Here is a 20,924-nt window from a genome sequence, read left to right on the forward strand (position 1 = left end):
TTGTAGTCACCACTGGCCATATTTTATTACCCAGACTGAATTAATTTTCATTTTATCAACACCAAAAATGTAAAACCAAAACCACCAAACAAACAAAAAAAACTCTTGCTTCCTTTTGCCTGTACTAAATTTAAGGACATCACCAACACTTACTTTGAAATTTTCAAGACACCTTTGGTTGTCAATATTAATGAATTTTCCTGGAGCCTTTTGTCCATCATTATAAATAATTTCAATGGTTTTGTGACCAAAACTAATATGGCATCATTAATATATCATAGGTGTGTCTGTTATTGTTTGCAGGAAACTCTGGATGCCCCTTCTTTTTCTGGGGACTTTTAGCCCTCTTGGGATTGGCTCTGATTATATCACTGACCTTCAATATTTCCCACTACATAGAAAAGGAGCGACAAGGTAAGGCATTTTGACAAATAGTTATATAGTACCTGCTTGGGTGGGTACTATAAAGTCATTGGAAAAATCTACTGAAGTAGACAATTTTGTAAATGTCCTCTAAAAGGTTACTTTTTTGTCTATAGAAATCTATTTGGTGCTTTCTTTTTATTCTGAAACTTCTCTGAATTAGAAAATATCCCCCAAATTCAGCTTTAACTCTGACTTAGGGTACATACTCGAAAGGGATCATCCTTCCCCAACTGAACTAACCATGAAATCACAATCTATGTTGGAGTGCCTATAGACATGAAGGTTCTCCCTTGTTGCATGGTAAGAACAGTGAAGAGCAGCTCCTCAAGGCTCCACTCAAACTACTCAACTTTCTCAGGACCCATCTGCACTGTGAGCAGCATAGAAGAAGCCTGGAAAAGCAATAGACAATTGGTGTGAGCTCTGCTTTGAAGGCCTTGTAGAATTCCGTTGTAAAACCATCTGGTCCCGGGCTTTTCTTAGACAGGAGGTCTCTTATTGCTGTTTCTATTTCAATGCTTGATATGGGCCTGTTAAGATGTTTTAACTCATCTTGGTTTAGTTTTGGCCTGTCAATATTTGCTAGTTTTGAGAAGTATTCCCTTATAATGTTCTGAATCTTGGTTGTTTCTGTGGTGATGTTTCCTTCTCATCTCTGAGTTTATTTATTTGGGTGTATTCTCTTCTTTTTCTGATAAGATTTGCTAAGGGTCGGTCAATTTTGTTAATTTTTTGAAGAACCAACTCTTTGTTTTGTTGATTCTTTCTATGTTTTTTTTTATTCTAATTCATTTAATTCTGATTTAATTTTAATTATTTCTTTCTGTCTACTGGATTAGGGTTTATCTTGCTGCTCTTTTTCAAGGAGGCTCAGATGTCTCATTAAATTGTTGATTTCAGATCTCCCCAATTTGTTGATGTAGGAACTCAGAGCTATAAACTTGCCTCTGAGTACTGCCTTTGCTGTGTCCCAAAGGAGCTGGTAATTTGTGTGCTCATTTTTGTTGAATATCATGAACATTTGAATTTCCTTTCTAATCTCTTCCATGACCCACTAGTGATTCAGCAGTGTGTTGTTCAGCCGCCATGTGTTACAGGACTTTCTTTGGTGGCTTTTGGTATTGAGTTCTAATTTTATTCCCTTGTGGTCTGAAAGAATGCAAGGTATAACTTCAATGTTTCTGAATTTGGACAAGTTTGCTTTGTGGCCTAAAATGTGGTCTATTTTGGAAAATGTTCCATGTGCTGCTGAGAATAACGTGTATTCTGATGCTGCTGGGTGAAATATTCAGTAGATGTCTGTTAAATCTAGTAAATCTATGCAGTTGTTTAGATCTGCGGTTTCTCTGTTGAGTTTTTGCCGAGTTGATCTATCTAGTGGGGAAAATGGTGTGTTAAAGTCCCCAACAATTAATGTCTTTGGATCTATGTGGGATTTGAGGGAAAGTAGTGTTTCTTGAATGAATTTGGGTGCTCTATTGTTTGGCGAATAGATATTTAGAATTGTAATATCCTCTTGAAGGAGAGATCCTTTAATTAGTATGTAGCTACCTTCCTTATCTCTTCTCACTAATTTTAATTTGAAGTCTATTTTATCTGATATCAGGATTGCAACTCCTGCATGTTTATGGGGGCCTCAGTAGATGAATGGATCAAGAAAATATTGTATATATACACAATGGAATTTTATGCCTCCATCAGAAAGAATGACATTGCCCCATTTGTTAGGAAATGGAAAGACTTGGAAAAAATTATATTAAGTGAAGTAAGCCAGGCCCAAAGAAACATAGGTCCCATGGTTTCCCTTATTTGCAATAACTAGCATATGTCTGAATCAAGCAGAAAATGACAGATAAGTTAATGTTAGGGAAATGAACCCTAAGATATGTATTCAAATGTTTTTTTTTCTTTCATGCGATTGTTTCTAACACATTTATAAGATTATTTCTTTGTTGCTTTGTATGTCCCTCCCCCACAGTATAACCAACCCCTGCTTTCACTGTATTTGATGTTGGTATAATTTGTGGAGGGGAAGGGAAAAAAACAAATCGTTTAACTAGGGATACAGGTGGATCCATTGCAACAATGAAATATACAAGTCCTAATGTCAAAAACAAACTTTACAACTTTGGTGGGAGGGAGGAGGATGGGGTGGGAGGGTGGGGGGAGGATGGGAAGGGATGGGAAGGGGAAACAAAGGAGGAGGCTACAATGTTTGATAAGAAATGTACTCATTATCTTGCCCATGTAATTGTAACCCCTCTGTACAGTATTTTCACAATAAAAAAAAAAAAAAGAAAAAGAAAAGAAAAGCAATAGACAACTAGAACACTTGTGAACTAACACTCCCAGGGTGTAGGAAGGAAGACCAGGAAGACTGATACTGCCAACTTTTCCTCTTCAATAGAATGGACAGGAATTGGCCTTTATCGGAAGGCGCCATGATTCCAAGTGTGTGCAATGCATCAGCTGACCCAGCTTTTACATGCAGTTACCCTCTAATGAATTCACAATGTTACATAATGTTTGCAGTGTGAGTCCAAGTGTCTAACTTAAACTTGCTCTAGAAAATTTGACCAATGTCAAATGAGCCTACAGAATCATTTCCAAGCCCTGGAAATCACATAGAATTACTTTTTTCTTCTTCTTTTTTTTATTGTGAAAATAATGTACAGAGGGGTTACGATTACATGGGCAAGGTAATGAGTACATTTCTTATCAAGCATTGTAGCCTCCTCCTTTGTTTCCCCTTCCCATCCCTCCCCCGCCCCCGCCCCCTCCCCCCACCCAATCCATTGCAACAATGAGATGTACAAGTCGTTATGTCATAATCGAACTTTACAACTTTGGTGGTTGTGGGGGAGGAGGATAGAATTACTTAGATTCAGGTACAGACTCCAAGTAACTCTATCAACACAGTGAAGATCAGGCTCAGTCTAAGGTTACTTACCTGCTGCTTTTGTCACAGAAGTACTTGGCAATATGAATCTTACACACCTCAATGGCATAGGTTTTACAGTGCTCAATTTTGGTAATTTCTATGTTGGCATGTTAAGTATTTACAGCCATACCATATTGTCCCTATACAGAGAAATGTAGTACTTGTTTGTTATTTTTTAGGTTGGATTTCACACTTGTTTTACACTTGTTCCAGCCCTTCTTTCCCCGGCATGCCACCCCTTGTTACACCGCCTTAGAAGTAATGTGGTGAGAAAAGGAAACATTTTAAAATTGTGATATAGTTCTTCAACTCTTTCTCAGTTATCTCAATTTTTTAAAAACCAGCATAACTTTTGAAGCCATCTTGGTGTAAGTTAGGACTCTGCTTTTAATATTCAACTAGCAGATCTTGTACTTAGGCCACAATGTACACACACACACACACACACACACACACACACACACACAGACCTACATACATCTGTTTTAGTGTACTGATATTTGTAGGTTGCATATTGATATTTGTTTGTTGGCCTGGTATAAGTCACACGACCATATCTAGTGCCCCTGGTACTTCCTTCCCTTTTTCCACAAGTGATTACTTAAGGGTACTTATGGCCTTATGTTATTCTACCAGTATTTCCTCATTTTTTTTTGTTTTTTTTTTTGGGGGGGGGAGGGTCTGGTCGTGGGGACTGAACTCTGGCCCTGAGCACTGTCCCTCAGCTCTTCAGCTCAAGGCTAGCACTCTACCACTTGAGCCACAGCGCCACTTCCAGCTTTTTTCTTTTTGCTTATGTGGTACTGAGGAATCGAACCCAGGACCTCATGCATGCAAGGCAAGCGCTCTACCACTGAGCCATGTTCCCAGCCCTTTCCTCATTTTTGTGAATAGCAGTTCTTCTGGCTCTGTAGTTGCTCCTACCTTCTGGTCCTCTGCAGCTCTTGCTTCATTTCCTGTCCCTATCTCTATATTAGTTAACAAATCTGTACAATAACTAAGTTTTAGCAGTAACTGTGTTTGTGTAAATCATATTCAAGTCTATTTTGACTTTCTGTAGTTTTCTATGATATTTGAGCAAAGCATTAGCTGATCACAAGGATGTAAGCAGCCATGAATCCCCTCTGGTGGATTCCACTAACCCAGATCTTGTTCTTTGTAAATTAATACACCCCAAATTAACCCTGGTTTATCAATGCTCCACCAATATTTTTGTTCTCTTCCCACTCTTCTGTTTTTCATCTGCCCCAACCCCTCTTGATAACCTCTTCATGTTCAAGTAATAAACTGCACCATTCTTTCTACTTAAGATGAATAAAAAGTACTATTGTTCTTATCCGGAGATTCCAGGTAGATTTGGGATTAGCAGTTCATTTCCTTCTGGCCTTGAGGTCTCCCTCTGCTCTGTTTCTCCTACACAGAGCGACTAGCAGAGATTCTGTTAATCAGCCAGCTTTACTACCATTTGGTCTGTGAATGCACTGCTCTTGCACATGGCCTCACAGAACTTTCTGTTTACATCATTGTGCTACTCTTGTGGCTAAGAAACTTGCAAGGTATGACTCCACCTTGGCCAACAGCCAGTGAATAAGTTTGTTACTGTATTAAATAGCTTACAAATGAAAATCTCCATCTAGCAGCAATGTAGTATCTATCCATTAAATCAGATAGACAAGCCCTTTCTTGATGTTTTCTGTACCTCTTAGTAGAGGCTTTGAAATGTTGTTTCCTCTTCCTCCCCAAATACACCTTTTATTTCTATGTGATTCTTTGTTCAAATCTGTTCTTTGGGAGGATTATATCTATTTCTTTTTCTGATAGAGATGGATTTGCTGTTTCCTCCTTTAAATCCAGAGAATATTATTTATCTAACTCTTCTGCTCTGATATAAGGATAAAGGAGTACATGATTTTGTACATATATCAAAGTCCTATTGGGATAGCTCCTATTCACCAGAAAATGATGACATATTTTCTCCAATTTTGCATGGAACATGAATCTGAAAGATTCTATTATGGAGTTTAAGTTATAGACTGTTATTTCTTGCTACAATGTATTGTGCACAGAAGGGTGAAAGCATAAAAGATGAAAGCATAAAAGCAAATGCATCACATCCTCCCTGCTATCAACCTGACCACAAGTTTTGCACTGAATCACAGGTCAGGATAAGGAAAACTCACCTAGCTCCTCCTACACACACCATCTTGCACACTTGGCTGCTTTGTAGTACGGGCTTTTTTTGTATAGACTTTTTATTATAAAGATACTGTACAGATGGGTTACAGTTACATGAGTAAGGTACAATTCCTATTGAGCATTGTTACCTCCTCCTTTGTTTTTCTCCTACTATCCCTTCCCTCCCCACCTCCCAAACTCCTCTGTCCCCGCACCCCAAGGTTGTAAAGTTTGTTTTCAACATAGTGTCTTGTACATCTCATTGTTACAATGGAACAACCTGTATCTTTATTTCAGCTTTTTGTTATTTCCCTTCCCCTCCCCAAATTAGAAAAATGCATATACAAGATTCAGGGCACTGGAATCAAATACAGTGAAAACAAGGGTTGTACCATGGGGGAAGAATATACAAAAGAAGCAAAAAAAAATCACATAGCACATTATAAACACATTAGAAACAACAGCAAGAAAGATAAAACCTCTTTTGTCCCTATCTTGGGGTTCATTTCTCTTAGCATCATCTTATATGGTCATATGTACATAGCTTTTGACCTTTTCTGTTTGTCCTAGACATATACTAGTTATACAGCACAGGCTTTTAAATTTTGTTAGTATCATTGAAATAACTAGGCAGTATTGAAATATGCCACTTATTTTTATATAAATGTCCAAACCCTCATGACAGAGCAAGCTTTTTTCAGGAGCCTGAGATTGTTGCCCTTCATTCTTAGCTCTAACCTCTGAACTTTTCATTACTACTCCCCATCTAAAGAGATCAGTCTATTAACCTTCATACAAGAACTGTAAAACTGAAATCACCCAAGCACTGATGGCCCAGCTCCAGATTACACATTTAAAAATTCTAAGAATAGCATGGAATATGGTGCCCTTGAACTTTTTAAGTCCCCTTTCAATATAGTTAGTCTTAATGGAATAATGTCCTTTGCCCATTACTTACCTTTTTCCCACTATATTTGAGGCCCCTCCTTTCCATCTGAGCATAGTGTTGTTATGTTACACTGTACCCTTTATACTGCTGTTTTTATTGCATTTTGTGCACAAAGCTTTGTGGTCTTTCCCTCCTCTTGTTTGTTGGTCTTGTATCCAGCTATTCTCTATTTCCCTTTTCAGAGTTATTCTTTTATGTTATATGAACACTCTTTTTTAATATATATTTTTTTTTAAATTTTTTATTGTGAAAATACTGTACAGAGAGGTTACAATTACATGGGCAAGATAATGAGTACATTTCTTTTTTTTTTAATTTTATTTTATTTGTGAACATACTGTACAGAGGGGTTACAATTACATGGGCAGGATAATGCGTACATTTCTTACCAAGCATTGCAGCCTCCTCCTTTGGTTTACCCTTCACATCCCTTCCCAGCCTCCCCCCTCCCCCCCATCCCAATCCTTCTCCTTCCCCCCCTTTCCCCCCCCCCCCCACCGACGTTGTAAAGCTCGTTTTGGACATGTCAACTTGTACTTCTCATTGTTGCAACAGGTCCACCTGTATCCTTAAACAACTGGTTTTTCCCCATCTCTTCCACCAGTTATACTGACATGAAATATAGTGAAAGCAGGGGTTATACTGTGGGGGAGGGACATACAAAGCAACAAAGATTATAAGATTATAAATGCATTAGAAACACATGCATGAAAGAAAAAAACATTGAAATACATATCTAAGGGTTCATTTTCCTGACATACATTATCTGATGTTTTCCGCTTGACTCATACATATACTAGATATTGCAAATAAGGGAAACCATGGGACCTATGTTTCTTTGGGCCTGGCTTACTTCACTTAATATAATTTTTTCCAAGTTTTTCCATTTCCTAACAAATGGGGCAATGTCATTCTTTCTGATGGAGGCATAGAATTCCATTGATCTTTTTTAATATATATTTTTATGAACACTCTTTCTAGGCACAAACCTTCAATGTTTCAAGCACTTTTACTTGAAATGTCCATATTATCTTTTCAAAATATCAGTCAGGTTGGGAAAATGTTTTTATTCCATATCTATTAAGTCTTCAATTTTTAAGCAATGTCATTCTTTGTTCTTGTTTCCAGTCTTCTTTTAATTAGCATCTATTTCTTTTACAAGGTTGTTTCATCATACGATTTATGGATCAGTCACTCCCTCCATTCTTCTCCCTCTCCACCCCCTTCCTCAACTAGTCTCGTTTCCCTGTTGAATTTTCACACATGTACAATTGATTATTATGACTATATTTCCCCTTCTTCCTCTTCTCCATTTGCCCACCTCTCTCCTATTACTACATTCTGTAGAATTCTCAACAATATATGCCAAAGCTTCCCTTAATTTGTATGTTTATATATCTTTCAGATAAAAATTATGGCTACTCTGATGACTTCATTCCAAGGTATGTTAAAATCAAATCAGATCTTAGAAAATCCAACAAATAATGGAGAACAAATGCTATATTGCTTATAGCATTGGCTCAGGGATGTTGCATTTTTGTTCAAATCAAATAAACTTTTACTCTCATCTGAAAAAAAACTATAATATTATTATTCACCTTTCTTATTAATATATCCCAAGTCAAAGAAAGGATTAGGTGAAGATAAAATGAGATACTAACCAGGCATGTAGAATTAATGTAGAATTCTCATTTCAGAAGTAGGTATCCAAGATTGTGGTTCAGGTTGGAAGTTTAAAAATGAAATCTAAAGCCGGACGCCAATGGCTCACACCTAGCTACTTAGGAGGCTGAGATCTGAGGATCCTGGTTCTAAGCCAGCTGGGGCAAGAAAGTCTGTGAGACTCTTATCTCCAATAAACCACTCAGAAAACCAGAAGTGGTACAGTGGCTCAAGTGGTAGAGCGCTAGCCTTGAGCTGAAGAGCTGAGGGACAGCATTCAAGCCCAGAGTTCATGACCTACAAAAAAAATCTATTTTTATATAAAATTGGACTGTACATCAGAATCTACAGGAGAAAATAAAATCTACTAGAACCTCACAAAATTTGAGATACACTGTCATGTGTAGTGGTAAATATCTGTAATCTGGGCAGAATGAGCCATGCATATCACAAATTAAAGACCAGATTGGGTTCCATAATGAGTCCAGCTTTGGCTACATAGGGAAACTGACTCAGAAAACATTGTACACATTGTGTATATACACACACACAATTTTTGTGATTGCCATTCAATAGGGAAATGTGATGAATCAATAATCTAAAATAACATTTTAGTTATAGATTCTCTTTAATACAATCAATCTACATGATACTTTGATTCCTTTGTTCTTTTCTATTTTTGTGGTGCTAGAGATTTAACCCAGGGTCTCAAACATACTAGTCAAGTGCTTTGCCACTGAACTAATCTTTTTTTTTTTTTTTTTTTTTTTAACAAGTATAATAGCTAACATTTGTTATATTTATAGGATATGTCAGTTATTTGTTCTTTACATTTTTTTTTCTTTGTAATTTTTTTATTTTAATTTAATTTTATTTGTGAACATACTGTACAGAGGAGTTTAGCCTTATGATATTTTACTACGAGAAGTTTAAAATAATTTTTGGGTGTTTTTTGTCATGCATCATAGGAAAGTAGTGTTAGTTTGGGATGGTATGTTCTGACCCAGATGTGTACATTCTACTGGGGATTCTATTTTAGAAATAAAAAAAATCAAAATAAAAGGAATTTCCTAGAGACTTCTTCAGGATGGTAAGGCTGAAAGATCTTTGCAAAGCAAAGGTCGTTTCTAATTGGATAAGGTAAGCCTATCTTGCCTGTAAATGATCTTTTAAAAACTATTTTCTATGCCAGGTGCTGGTGGCTCATAGCTATAATCCTAGATACTCAGGAGGCTGAGAACTGAGGACTGAGGTTCAATACCAACAGGAGCTGGTATTGATTAAGCATCAAAACCTTGAAGTGGAGCTATGGCTCAAGTGGCTGAGAGCTAGCTTTGAGCAAAAAAGCTCAGAGACGGTATCCATGCCTTGAGTTCAAGCTCCAGGACTGGCATACACAAAAAAGGCTTCTATATTACAGAACCTCTAGCAGACTCAGGATGTAGGATGCAGATAGATGCCTTCACACACAAGATTATTGTTAACTTAACTTTGAACTCATTAGCTTGTTACAATTCAAATCACTTAAATTCTTTAGCCTGACATATCCTTTTTGACATGAACTAATACTTGTTCATATTATAATCTCTTGTTTGTTCCAAGAAATAGGACAAAGAAAAACCTATATAGCTACACAACAGAAGGTAATATATTCAATGATTGATTTGATACTTGTCATTTGAAGGGCAATTAAGATGTAAATCACCCTCTGTATGGTGGCATACACCTGTAATAGCAACACCCAGAAGGCTGAAGCAGGAAGACCATAAGGTCAAGGCTAGCCCGAGAGAGTGAGAACCTTTCTCTTTTTTAATTTTTTTTATTTTTTATTTTTTATTTTTTACTTTTTGGGTCCGATCGTGGGGCCTGAACTCTGGGCCTGGGTGTTGTCCCTCAGCTCTTCAGCTCAAGGCTAGCGCTCTACCACTTGAGCCACAGCTCCACTTCCAGCTTTTTGCTTATGTGGTGCTGAGGAATCGAACCCAGGGCCTCAAGCATGCAAGGCAAATGCTCTACCACTGAGCCACCTTCCCAGCCCCGAGTGAGAACCTTTCTGAAAAAAGAAAAAGAAAAAAAGAAATATAATAGAAGTCTTATAATTTCATCATTTAGTAAATATCTGGTTGATGATTTGGGTATTAGGATGAAAGATTTTGAACAAGAACATTGGCCAAATTCTCATTTCAATGCAAAGAGACCCCTAACTGCATGCCAAATGTAGAAAAGAGCCTGGCTTCTTATGTAACATTTAGTCAACAACAAATCACTCACAGTAATAAAATACTAAAAGTTCTAAAAATTTGCTAAAAAATATTAATACTTTTACTACTAGAAATTAGTGAAAACTAATAGCTAAATAACAATAAATAACCATTAATTGATTAATTAAAATGAATTAATACTTTTAATAGTAGAAATATAACAAGTACCAAAGTGGTATTTTTCAAGACCATTGTGTAACAAGTTCACTAGTTAACAAAGGGCAAACTGCCTCTCCATGGAACCTAGCAAAGATCATCACTATATTAATGACTAGAAATAGAAGTTTGAACCCTTATGCTGCTGTATCTTGGGCTGCACATTTAAAACTTGCCTGAGCCTACTGAAACAGAAGAGGAAGACATAAAATGAGCTGCATGGAGTGAGTCTGTCACTTACACAAAATCCTCAAATGCCGTATGCAAGGATTCATCAAGGCTCACCTGCTTATGTCCCACTTGCACAGAAGCTAAGTAACTAAAAAGTATTTCACAACAATAAAAAGGAAGTTAGAAAAAAAATTAAATCGGGGCTGGGAAGGTGGCTCAGTGGTAGAGCGCTTGCCTTGCATGCCTGAGGCCCTGGGTTCAATTCCTCAGCACCACATAAGCAAAAAGAAAAAAGCCAGAAGTGATGCTGTGGCTCAAGAGGTAGAGTGCTAGCCTTGAGCTGAAGAGCCGAGGGACAGCGCTGAGGCCCAGAGTTCAGGCCCCATGACCAGACCCCCCTCAAAAAAAATTTTAAATTGGAGCTAGATAAAAATCTCAATGAAAGCACAAAGAATTTGGATAATACTAAGAAATATTAATGTACTTTTAAATGTTGGAGTATCAATAATTATTAGTTCAAGGACCACTTCCAACCTACTTAGAGAATGAAATTCTGATATGGTCTCAAAATTCAGAGGAACACTAGCCTCTAGCTTTCAGGTAATTAAGTTATTTTAAAGAATAACTACTGTCCTCTTCCAGGTAAAACACTGTCAAACATTTGCGGTTGCAGTTTATTACAAATCTGAAATAAGCTGAAGCTATTTGGCATTGCTAAGTAAAAATACATTGAATTTTTTTTTGGTTAGGCAACTGCTCCTGAATCACAGTTTATTTGGGATGATTAATCATTTGAGACTTGCCTGTAGACACAGGGCACTGCATTATAAATCACATCTTATTTTCATTCATAGCGAATGAAACAATATTCATTTTTTAGACATGATTTATCATTTGTAGGTTGTGTCTGCTATCTATGTGGGCTTGGAAAATGGATGGGCTGTATTATTAAAAAGTCTTCACCTTTTGCTAGCGTATTCTGTGCCTATTGGGGCGGGGGGGGGGGGGGGGGGAGGGGGAGGGGGAGGGAGAGAATCGTGAGCTGGGATGGTACCATATCCCAATACTGAGCTATACTGACTCACTGGATGGAAAGACGTATGAGCCAGTATCTGGACTTTCAAACCATGTCATGGAGGTGGCATTTGAACTGTTATTTTTTAAGGATACTACTTACTATGTGGATTCTATTTTCTTTAAGAAGCAGCAGGAGTGATGTAGGTGTTGTGCCATGAGTTTCTTTTTCTTTTGATGCAGTTCCTTCCAGCTCTCAGTGACATATAATCTCCAAGTCAAAGCAGCCAATACTACGTTATAAAATGCATTCTTACTACTTACTACTTTTTCTGTTCCAAGCCTGATAGGATGACAGTTTAGTGACAATGGAGGGGTGCCTATTGTAATAGTAACATTATACATATAAAGCTGGAAGGAAATCCAATAAAATTAGCAGGAACAAATAGCTATGTATTCTTTGCCAGTTCTCTTGACTACAGCTACACAAAGCTATGGTCCTACCATAACATTCTAAGCTGTTTCCCTCCAGCCTTTGAATTATATTACCTGTTCGTTACTTTCTCATGATATGGACAAACAGAACCGTAAGACCAAATTTGCATCTCAATCCCAGCACTTGGTTGTCTTTGGACAATTTAACATCTGAGTTTGTAAATTCTGTATAAGTACTGTAGGAGTAACCATGCGCACATCATAAGATCATCCTGAGAGGTGTATGAGCCCTGGTATGAAGAAAGTTTTCACATATAATTAGTGTTCATATTACACATGCAACTAAGAAACAAACAATTTATTTGAATACCAGTCTTCCCCTCCATTAAGTGGAGAGTAATAGCACCATTTTTCCAGAATTTCCATGAACTTTCCATATTAGGTATGTAAAACACTAATTCAGAATCTGATGCAATAAGCAATCATAGTACTGCATCTCCCAGCCTGGGTCTCCATAGGAAACACTGACGGAGTTGTTGTTGTTATTGTTATTGTTGTTTTTGAGGCACAGAAATCTTTATTGCCACAGAAAGCAAATGCACTCATGACCATTTCACCAGCAGCTTTACAGATCACCAACATGCAAACTTCACACAATAAGATAAAACAAGCATATGGGGGAAATGTCCCTTGGACTATATTAGCTGTAATACTGAAGAAATCAATTGACATTATTTGGTGAAAATGTCTTTAACACAATGAAATAAATCATTTGTTAAAACACAACTCATATATACAATTCAAATAAAAGATATTGCATTTATTTTACTATTTAGCAAGTTTAATACTTTAGAGTTTACAAAATAAAAATTCTATTCTACTGAAAAATCTCTTGTGCTTCCTCCTTATCACTGAATGTGAAAGAGTAGAAAAGTGTGATACTTATAGAAACTTACTTAGAGAAAAACAGTTTTACAAGTCATTTAAAGTGATATTAGGCATCAGTATAAGAGTCAGTACAAATACGTGGGTAAGAGTATAGACAACATGGATTAAAATCCTAATTACCTATTAGTAATCTTGTGGCCCTGAGCAAGTTAATATGAGCTCTATATGCCTCATATTAATTGTCTGTAAATCAGGAATGATGGCGTGCCTGCCTAAATGAACAAATATATGAAATGCACTTCAATAGAACCTGACATGATGATGTTGAATAATGATTTAATATCATTATTCCTTAAAATGAATGTTCCAATTTTTTCAGTTCACACACACACACACACACACACACAAACACAGGTAAACACACACACACATACACATGAGCAAATGCATGAATTAACCCTAACTTGGCTAAATAAGTATAATCAATAGTTCACTCAATACTCAGTTCAACTGGGAAACTAATCTTTAATTTCTACTTACTAGTTGACTAACAGTGATTAGTAAGAAACTTTATTATGTATAAACTCTAATAAAGAAAATTATTTCTCTTTGTTATAGGAGTGATGAATATGAGATCGAAGACACTCCAATTTATGGTAACTTGGATAGTATCGTTGCAGGTAAGTTTATTTTTCTAAATGTTAAATGAATAGATAATAAATTAAGTAAATCCCACTTTATTACACAAAGAATTTGAGGTGACTTTTTTAACATAATCATATTTAAAACTCACAATGGAAATAATAAATTCAAATGTGTTCAATATAGTAGATAGAATATGTTTCTAAAGGCATGCATGGTAAATTGCATTGTGATATTGTGTAAATCAACCTCGTGTCTTTTCATATTCATTTTATTTCAATTTAATTACATTAGGAATGCAGGAAGATTCTATCACCATGAATTGTAACACAGAGAATTCTACAAAATAAAGCTATTCTAGAACAGAAAATGACCCACAACAACATTGCTTTGTGCTCTGTATACAAAAGCAAATCTATAGCGAATAGTTTAACAATACACTTTAATTTTCTATGTTTTAAATCATTTTCTTTAAGTAGAGAAGCTGGGACTAGACTAATGGCAGCTGAGGAGTAAACAAAATTATCATTGCATGTTTTAAAATTATTTTGTCGTCCTTATATAACAAGTGCTCTTCAATTTCCAACATCCCTTATACCTTGAACCTTTTCAACCTAAAAACAAAACACTCCAAATTCCTCCAATGAAACAACCTTAATCTTATCCAATGAGAGAAGTGGTCACCTTTTCACTGAAAGTCTTCTCTCCACTCGTGACAGGCACTGTGGGGTCCCTGTTGATCTCTGCATCTCAAACATAGAGGCTTTCTGGACTGTGCTAAGTATATCTGACTGCCTTTCAGGACAGAATAGACTCCTTCTAAACTTAGAAATTTGGGAATTTTCTCGGACTCCAAGTTTTATTTCATTTTGTCTTTCCTTCCATCGCAAAGTATCTTCTTCTATCTGTAGTGTAATGTCAGAAACTTTTATCAGGAATATACTATTAAAATCATTTTCCTTTTTCCTTTGTAGAATTGTGGTGGCCACCTACAATATTTGTGAATACTTAATTCTTAAGTATTCTGGTGGCTGAAAGTCTACCATATGTGTGTTTTTCCCACATAAATAAACCAGGTGTCACTTTCTAGATTCTTATTTAGCTACTTGACTAACAGGTGTTTCTAATGTGGATTTTCCAGGACCATGATTTGAATAATATCACTCTATGGACCATTTCTCAGTGTTGCTTTTTCAGAAAGGGTTGAAATATTATTAGGTACTTTTGTTATGGTGAAAATATCTTTTCCGTCAAATTGATGCCATGCATATTCTGCAATTCCTTAACTTATAGGCCTTCTTTAAACTCTAAGTAGTAGTGTAACATGAGACTGTCTGATTACTTAAAAGATTGCCTACTATTTTGGGGGGGGGGGTCAGTCGTGGGGCTTGAACTCTGGGCTTGGGCACCATCCCTCATGGACTTTCCTGTCTGGGCTGGCTTAGAACTGTGATCCTCAGATTTCAGCCCCCCCCCCACCCCCAGTAGCTAGGATTACAGGTGTGAGCCACGGGCACCTGGTGCCTACTAATCTTTTAATGGGATTTATCTTGGTATTTTTTTCTAGTTATGTGTTAAAAGTTGTCTATATCCTCAAAATAAACTTTTGTAAATTTTAAATTCCAAAAAAAAGAGCTGAAACTATTCTATAACTCTATAAAATTATCATAATTAACTTTACCCTAAGAATTTCTTTTTGTCATATCATTAAAACTATATAGCAAAATTTTCACTGATCTGCAGGTAACACTTTGTACTTCTTGAACGTCCATGCATCTCCACCAATCACAGGTTAAGTTCTTGAGGGCTTCATATTTACAGCTAAGTGTTGTTTGGATCATGTCTTTTTATTCATGCCAGCCTCTTTCACTTTTCCTTTGTAAATAACCAACTTTTCCAACTTCCAAGAACCAATGGATGAAAATTGTTATGAACAAATGAAAGCCCGACCACAAAGATCTGTAAATGACATGAAAGAAGCCACCCCACCTGCACAGGTGAGTGCATTTTTCTGTATCAAAACTGAAGCTTGGCCTATGGCAAAGTACATGAGCATGAGAAATTTATAGCCTGAATGAAATGTCAAGTTCTGGAACTGAAGTATGGGGTAACTCAGAGACATGTAAAACATACTCAATCCACACTCAGTCAAAGTTAGGTATGGTTAGAAAAACAATAAATTTGAAGGGAGAGTTGAATTATTCCTACATCATTAAGCTTTTTTTCTTTCAGATCAATACTTTTGTGTGTGAAACAAAGAAAAGAAAGAAAGAAAGAAAAAGGAAGGAAGAAAAAGAAAGGAAGAAAGGAAGGAAGGAAGGAAGGAAGAAAGAAAGAAAAAATTATGCTGACACTTGTATAATGCTCATATTCACATTGTGAATGATAGAAAGGAAAGGAAGGAGAGAGAAAAAGGGGGAGGGAAGAGAGTTTTAACTGAAGATAACATAGGTGTATTTACAACATCATACCTCTATTTTAAAAGGCAAATGAGTACAAATTTTAATACAAGTCTTATTATAGTATGAAATTGTAGAATATATACACAGCTTGTATAAGGATAGACAGTATAAAAGATTAACCAGAAGTGTAAAAATCTCAAGAATGGGTAATTTAATTTCTCCATTACTATCACAATCATTTCAACTACATTAGCTATAACAATAATCTTATTAAAGACCATTCATAGTTCTTAGCCTAGTCTGGTATGATGGCACATGCCTGAAATCCCAGCACTTGGGATTGTAAACCAGCAGGATTAGGAATTCAAGGACAGCATAAGCTACATAGCAAAACTCTCTCATCGTGAGAACCAAGTTTCTGTCTCTGTCTCTGTCTCTGTCTCTCTCTCTCACACACAAACACACACACACACACACACACACACACACACACACACACTTTAGTTTACAATTCCTAAAGAATTGTACATTTTAAAAGTCATTCTATTCTTTCCAAATCTTGTCTGTTCTTGTATCTTCTAATGAATGACAAAGTAACAAAGATATCATCTCCTAAGCAATTGTTGCCTTTCAGATCTTATATGGTTCATTTACTTATATGATCTTCTAAGATTCCTATCAGGGAGGCAACATTATTCTTCCTGTTTCACAAAAGTTTGTAATGTTTTTATTTTTGTAAAATTGTCACTTTGAGCAATCAGGTACAAAGTAAGGCGTCAGAATCCCAACTTAGTCATGTCTTATAGAGAGCATGCCCTCTCCTACAGTGGCTCCCATCATGAAATTGTTCTTAGAGTGGAACTTCTCCCCTTTTCTTTATATGAATCCCATAAGAAATTGGACTTCTTGAAATTTTTTTATTAAGATAGCAAGACATGGAGAGATCTGAGCAAAATATGAAGACTCCAAAGCTGTCTTTGATATTTGGTTCATTGTAAAATATGCTTTTGATTAAAAGTATGAAAACTGGCATGATATAATAGAAGCTGCTAAATCCATGGTAATAAAAGAAAATTTCTGAAAAAATGGTCGATATGTAATCACACTGAATGACATGCAGATTTATACCAGTTACGTAGCTATAGAAGTCATAAGAATTCTGAGTATAAATTATGACTCAATATACAGAATTATATATGACAGCATTGTTTGAAGTGCATCTGGTTTTTACTCAAGTGGAAATTATGCAAATCTATATAATGCTCTTAAGTCTTCTGTTTTATAAGTGATATATTCAAAGCCAATATCCAGAAAAATTAGTCTTTATTCTACTACATTCTCCTTATGAATTTAGTTTTGCACATTAGAAGTAATATCTTTATATTTGTTCAATTTCATTTTTTTTTTTTTGGGTCCGGTCGTGGGGCCTGAACTCTGGGCCTGGGTGCTATCCCTCAGCTCTTCAGCTCAAGGCTAGTGCTCTACCACTTGAGCCACAGCGCCACTTCCGGCTTTTTTCTTTTTGCTTATGTGGTGCTGAGGAATCGAACCCAGGACCTCGAGCATGCAAGGCAAGTGCTCTACCACTCTGCCACCTTCCCAGCCCTCAATTTCATTTTATTAGAATAATCATGGTCTACACAGTTTGCTACTATAATGCTTTGCTGCACCGGTCAATCACAAAAAGCATAAGAGATTATTAACATAAAGAGTTAACAAAACATTTGGTATTAGCAAAACAAAATCAATTCAAAATGATGAGTGTAGTTTAAAAACCCTAATTTCATTTTGTCAGTTACTATTTACAATCAACTCAGTAAATCACTGAGTTAATAAGAAAAACTAGTACTAAAATCAGTCCACAAGAATTACCATAACCTATAAGATTTGAAGGTAACAAGTGTGAGTTAATTTATTTTATTTTTATTTCCAAATCTCTGGTCAGTCTCTTCATTCCTATATCAGAAGCATCCTCTCTTCTTTTTAAACCAGTACTTTTACTTAGGATCTTCCCATCTCTCAGTATCTTACAGCATCAATTATTTAATTTTCCATTCAAAATGCATGTACTCATAAACTGACATGTTGAATTGAAATCCTTTTGTACAACTACTTAAAAATAGTAAAAAGCAAATAGTATTTTTCCTCTAATTTTCATTTTTCCTTTAGTGAATTATCACTATTTGGCTAATGATATGTGCAAATGTCCTCAATATTTAAAACAACTACAAAACAAACAGAACAACAAAAACCTAATTTGAACCCAAGTTTTTCTCTCTTATTTCTAAATTTCTAGCTCTTACTATCCTCTTTTTTTTTCCTTTTCTTTCCATAGATATTTATTCCTTTACCCCTAGCTTTATGCCTTCCATCATACCTCAACAACCACAGCTCTAAGGAAGTCTAAGTGACTCTTAAATGTATACTTAACAGTCTTTCTCAGGACTTATGTTCCTCAGGACTTTGCAGCATTTGATAAAGTTGACCAACCATGTATTATTAAGAATGCTTTCTTTGGCAAAAAAGGGAAATTACTGCCTGCTGTGATGTAGAGATGTGAATATATATTTGGGTTTTGAGATGATTGAATATGGATGGGCTCTTTTTTTCTCCTTACCAGGTTTACTGAGTCCCTTCTCCTCTATTACCAACAGATCATTTCAGTAAAACTCAACCTAAAGGGGAGCATATTTTTTAAGTGCATGAATCAATTGTAAATGTCATCTAATTGTCTCTGGTGAAATTACATCCCCTTTCCCAAGCCACTCTTGTTACCAGGGTAACGGTGATGAAACCGACACTTTGGTCTAGTATAGATCTCCTGCTTAGTATTGCTTCCCCTGTGGTACAGCCTGGTAATTGACACTCTCTCCAGAATCAGTTATGGAAAACTTTACTAAAGAAAGAATGGAAGGTGATCAAAAGAAGAACTATAGAACAAGAGACTAGACAGACAAAAGGCATCCACTTGTTTGTGGTATGAGTGCTTTTCAAATTTCACTGGCATCTTTCCTATCTGTTTTGGCTAAACCATAGCTGATGAAAGCACAAAATGTGAACAGTGAACAGTGAATTACCCAGCTTTCAGGACCATGTTTGTATGTGGAGGAATAGTAGTAATGATGATGGAGGTCTTAAATGGCAGTCAGGTAGGTGGAGAGTGTTATCATTATACTTCTAAAGCTTAAAAATGTAGGGGACAATGGAGCCATTTATGAGTACCACTAAAATGACCAACTATTAGGCAGTAGAACCTGTGATTTGTAACTTCCTTTTATTTATGTTTGTTGTCCTTAGATTTTTTTTTTTATTCCAGTCACTGGTAAGAGTATACAGTAAGAAGTACCTGAGATAAAAATACAGTACCAAATAAAAAATGATTATGTATATATTGAATACAAAAAGGCAATGAAAAGCTGGGCACTGATGGTTCACACCTTTAATCCAAGCTACTCAGTAGGCTGAGATCTGAGGATGATGGTTTGAAGTCAGCCTGGGCAGGAAAGTCTATGAGACTCTTATTTCCAAGTTAACCACCAAAAAGTCAAAAATAGAACTGTCACTCAAGTGGTAGAGTTCTAGCCTTGAGGGGAAAAAAAGCTCAGGGACAGCACCCAAGTCTTTAGTTCTCTAAGTTTAAGCCCCAGGACTAGCGGAGGGGGTAAGGGGGAAGGAAATAACAATCAAAGTTTCCCTTAAACATTTAAACATTTTTTCAACTCAAAATTCTAGAATTCACTGTTGAATTTCATTCTGTCATTTTGACAAATGAAAAATAAGCCACTTGTTTTTCACAGACCATGGAATTTTCCAGAAACCATAAAACCTTACAGGCTAACAATGAAAAATTAACATATCTTTCTTTTTTAGGTAGCTGCTGAATCACAGATGTGCTACGCCTCACTTAATCACAGCTACAGGGGGAAACGTAGGAAGCCCAGGAAACAGAACTTAACAGACACGGATACAGATGAGCAATTACCTGGGAGGGATGCCAGTGTTTTGAGAACCGACTTGGTAGATACTTTCTCACCAGAAAGCCAGCCAATAGAAGAAAATATTCATGATGATCCCATCAGACTATTTGGGTTGATCCGTGCTAAGAGAGAACCTGTGAACTAACTAGACTGTGATCTAGTTCAATGGCAATGCTTTGGTCGAGATGAGAGCTCATGTTAGTGCCTGCCTAGGATGTATGAGATCCTAGTACCACCAAAAATAAAGAAAAAAGAAAAAAGAGCCTCACATGATGCAGAATTGCAAAACAGAGTGATAATCTGACCACTTCTTGCTAGAATGATGGTTTGCCTCTCTATAGATTATGTCCATGTGTACTAAATCTTATAGCATTATAATAAGTTATAGAAATTCAGTTAAAATGTCTAAGTAATTTAAATAAAGTTATATTTGCTGATTGTTTAATAACAAATTCAGACGTTCACAATAATACCTGATATGGAAATAAAATGTTTTGAGGGATTCTAATGCTGGAGCTTAAATTCAGAGCTCAAAGTTAGCACTTACCACTAGAGCCAAAGTTCCACTTCTGATTTTTTTAATAGTTTATTAGATATAAGTGTTTCATAGACTTTCCTACCCTGGCTGTCTGTGAACAGTGATCCTCAGGGCTCAGCCTCTTGAGTAGCTAGGATTATAGGCATGAGCCACTGATACTCTGCAAGGAAATAAATAATTTTTAAAGTGTAAACATGTTCAGGAATATGGTGAACAAAATTAGAAGCTAGTGATTGAAAAATACACCTTTCCTCTTTCACCAGCATGAACACTTTATAATTAGAAGA

General features: G+C 36.2%; 1 protein-coding gene across 1 annotated transcript in view; it reads left to right on the forward strand.

Annotated features, from left to right (window-relative positions):
• LOC122105626 (T-cell receptor-associated transmembrane adapter 1) overlaps positions 1–20,673 on the forward strand; it is a 30,531-nt gene extending 9,858 nt beyond the window's left edge. Inside the window, exons 2-6 of the mRNA XM_042676945.1 lie at positions 304–414; positions 7,897–7,933; positions 13,697–13,758; positions 15,629–15,717; positions 19,993–20,673. Of these exons, the coding sequence (XP_042532879.1) occupies positions 304–414; positions 7,897–7,933; positions 13,697–13,758; positions 15,629–15,717; positions 19,993–20,244 (551 nt within the window). The 3' untranslated portion in view covers positions 20,245–20,673. The remainder of the gene's footprint in view (positions 1–303; positions 415–7,896; positions 7,934–13,696; positions 13,759–15,628; positions 15,718–19,992) is intronic.
• The last annotated feature ends 251 nt before the right edge of the window (positions 20,674–20,924 follow it).

Source organism: Dipodomys spectabilis, unplaced genomic scaffold, assembly GCF_019054845.1.
Source record: "Dipodomys spectabilis isolate Male_0828 unplaced genomic scaffold, ASM1905484v1 ptg000032l, whole genome shotgun sequence".
NCBI lineage: Eukaryota > Metazoa > Chordata > Mammalia > Rodentia > Heteromyidae > Dipodomys > Dipodomys spectabilis.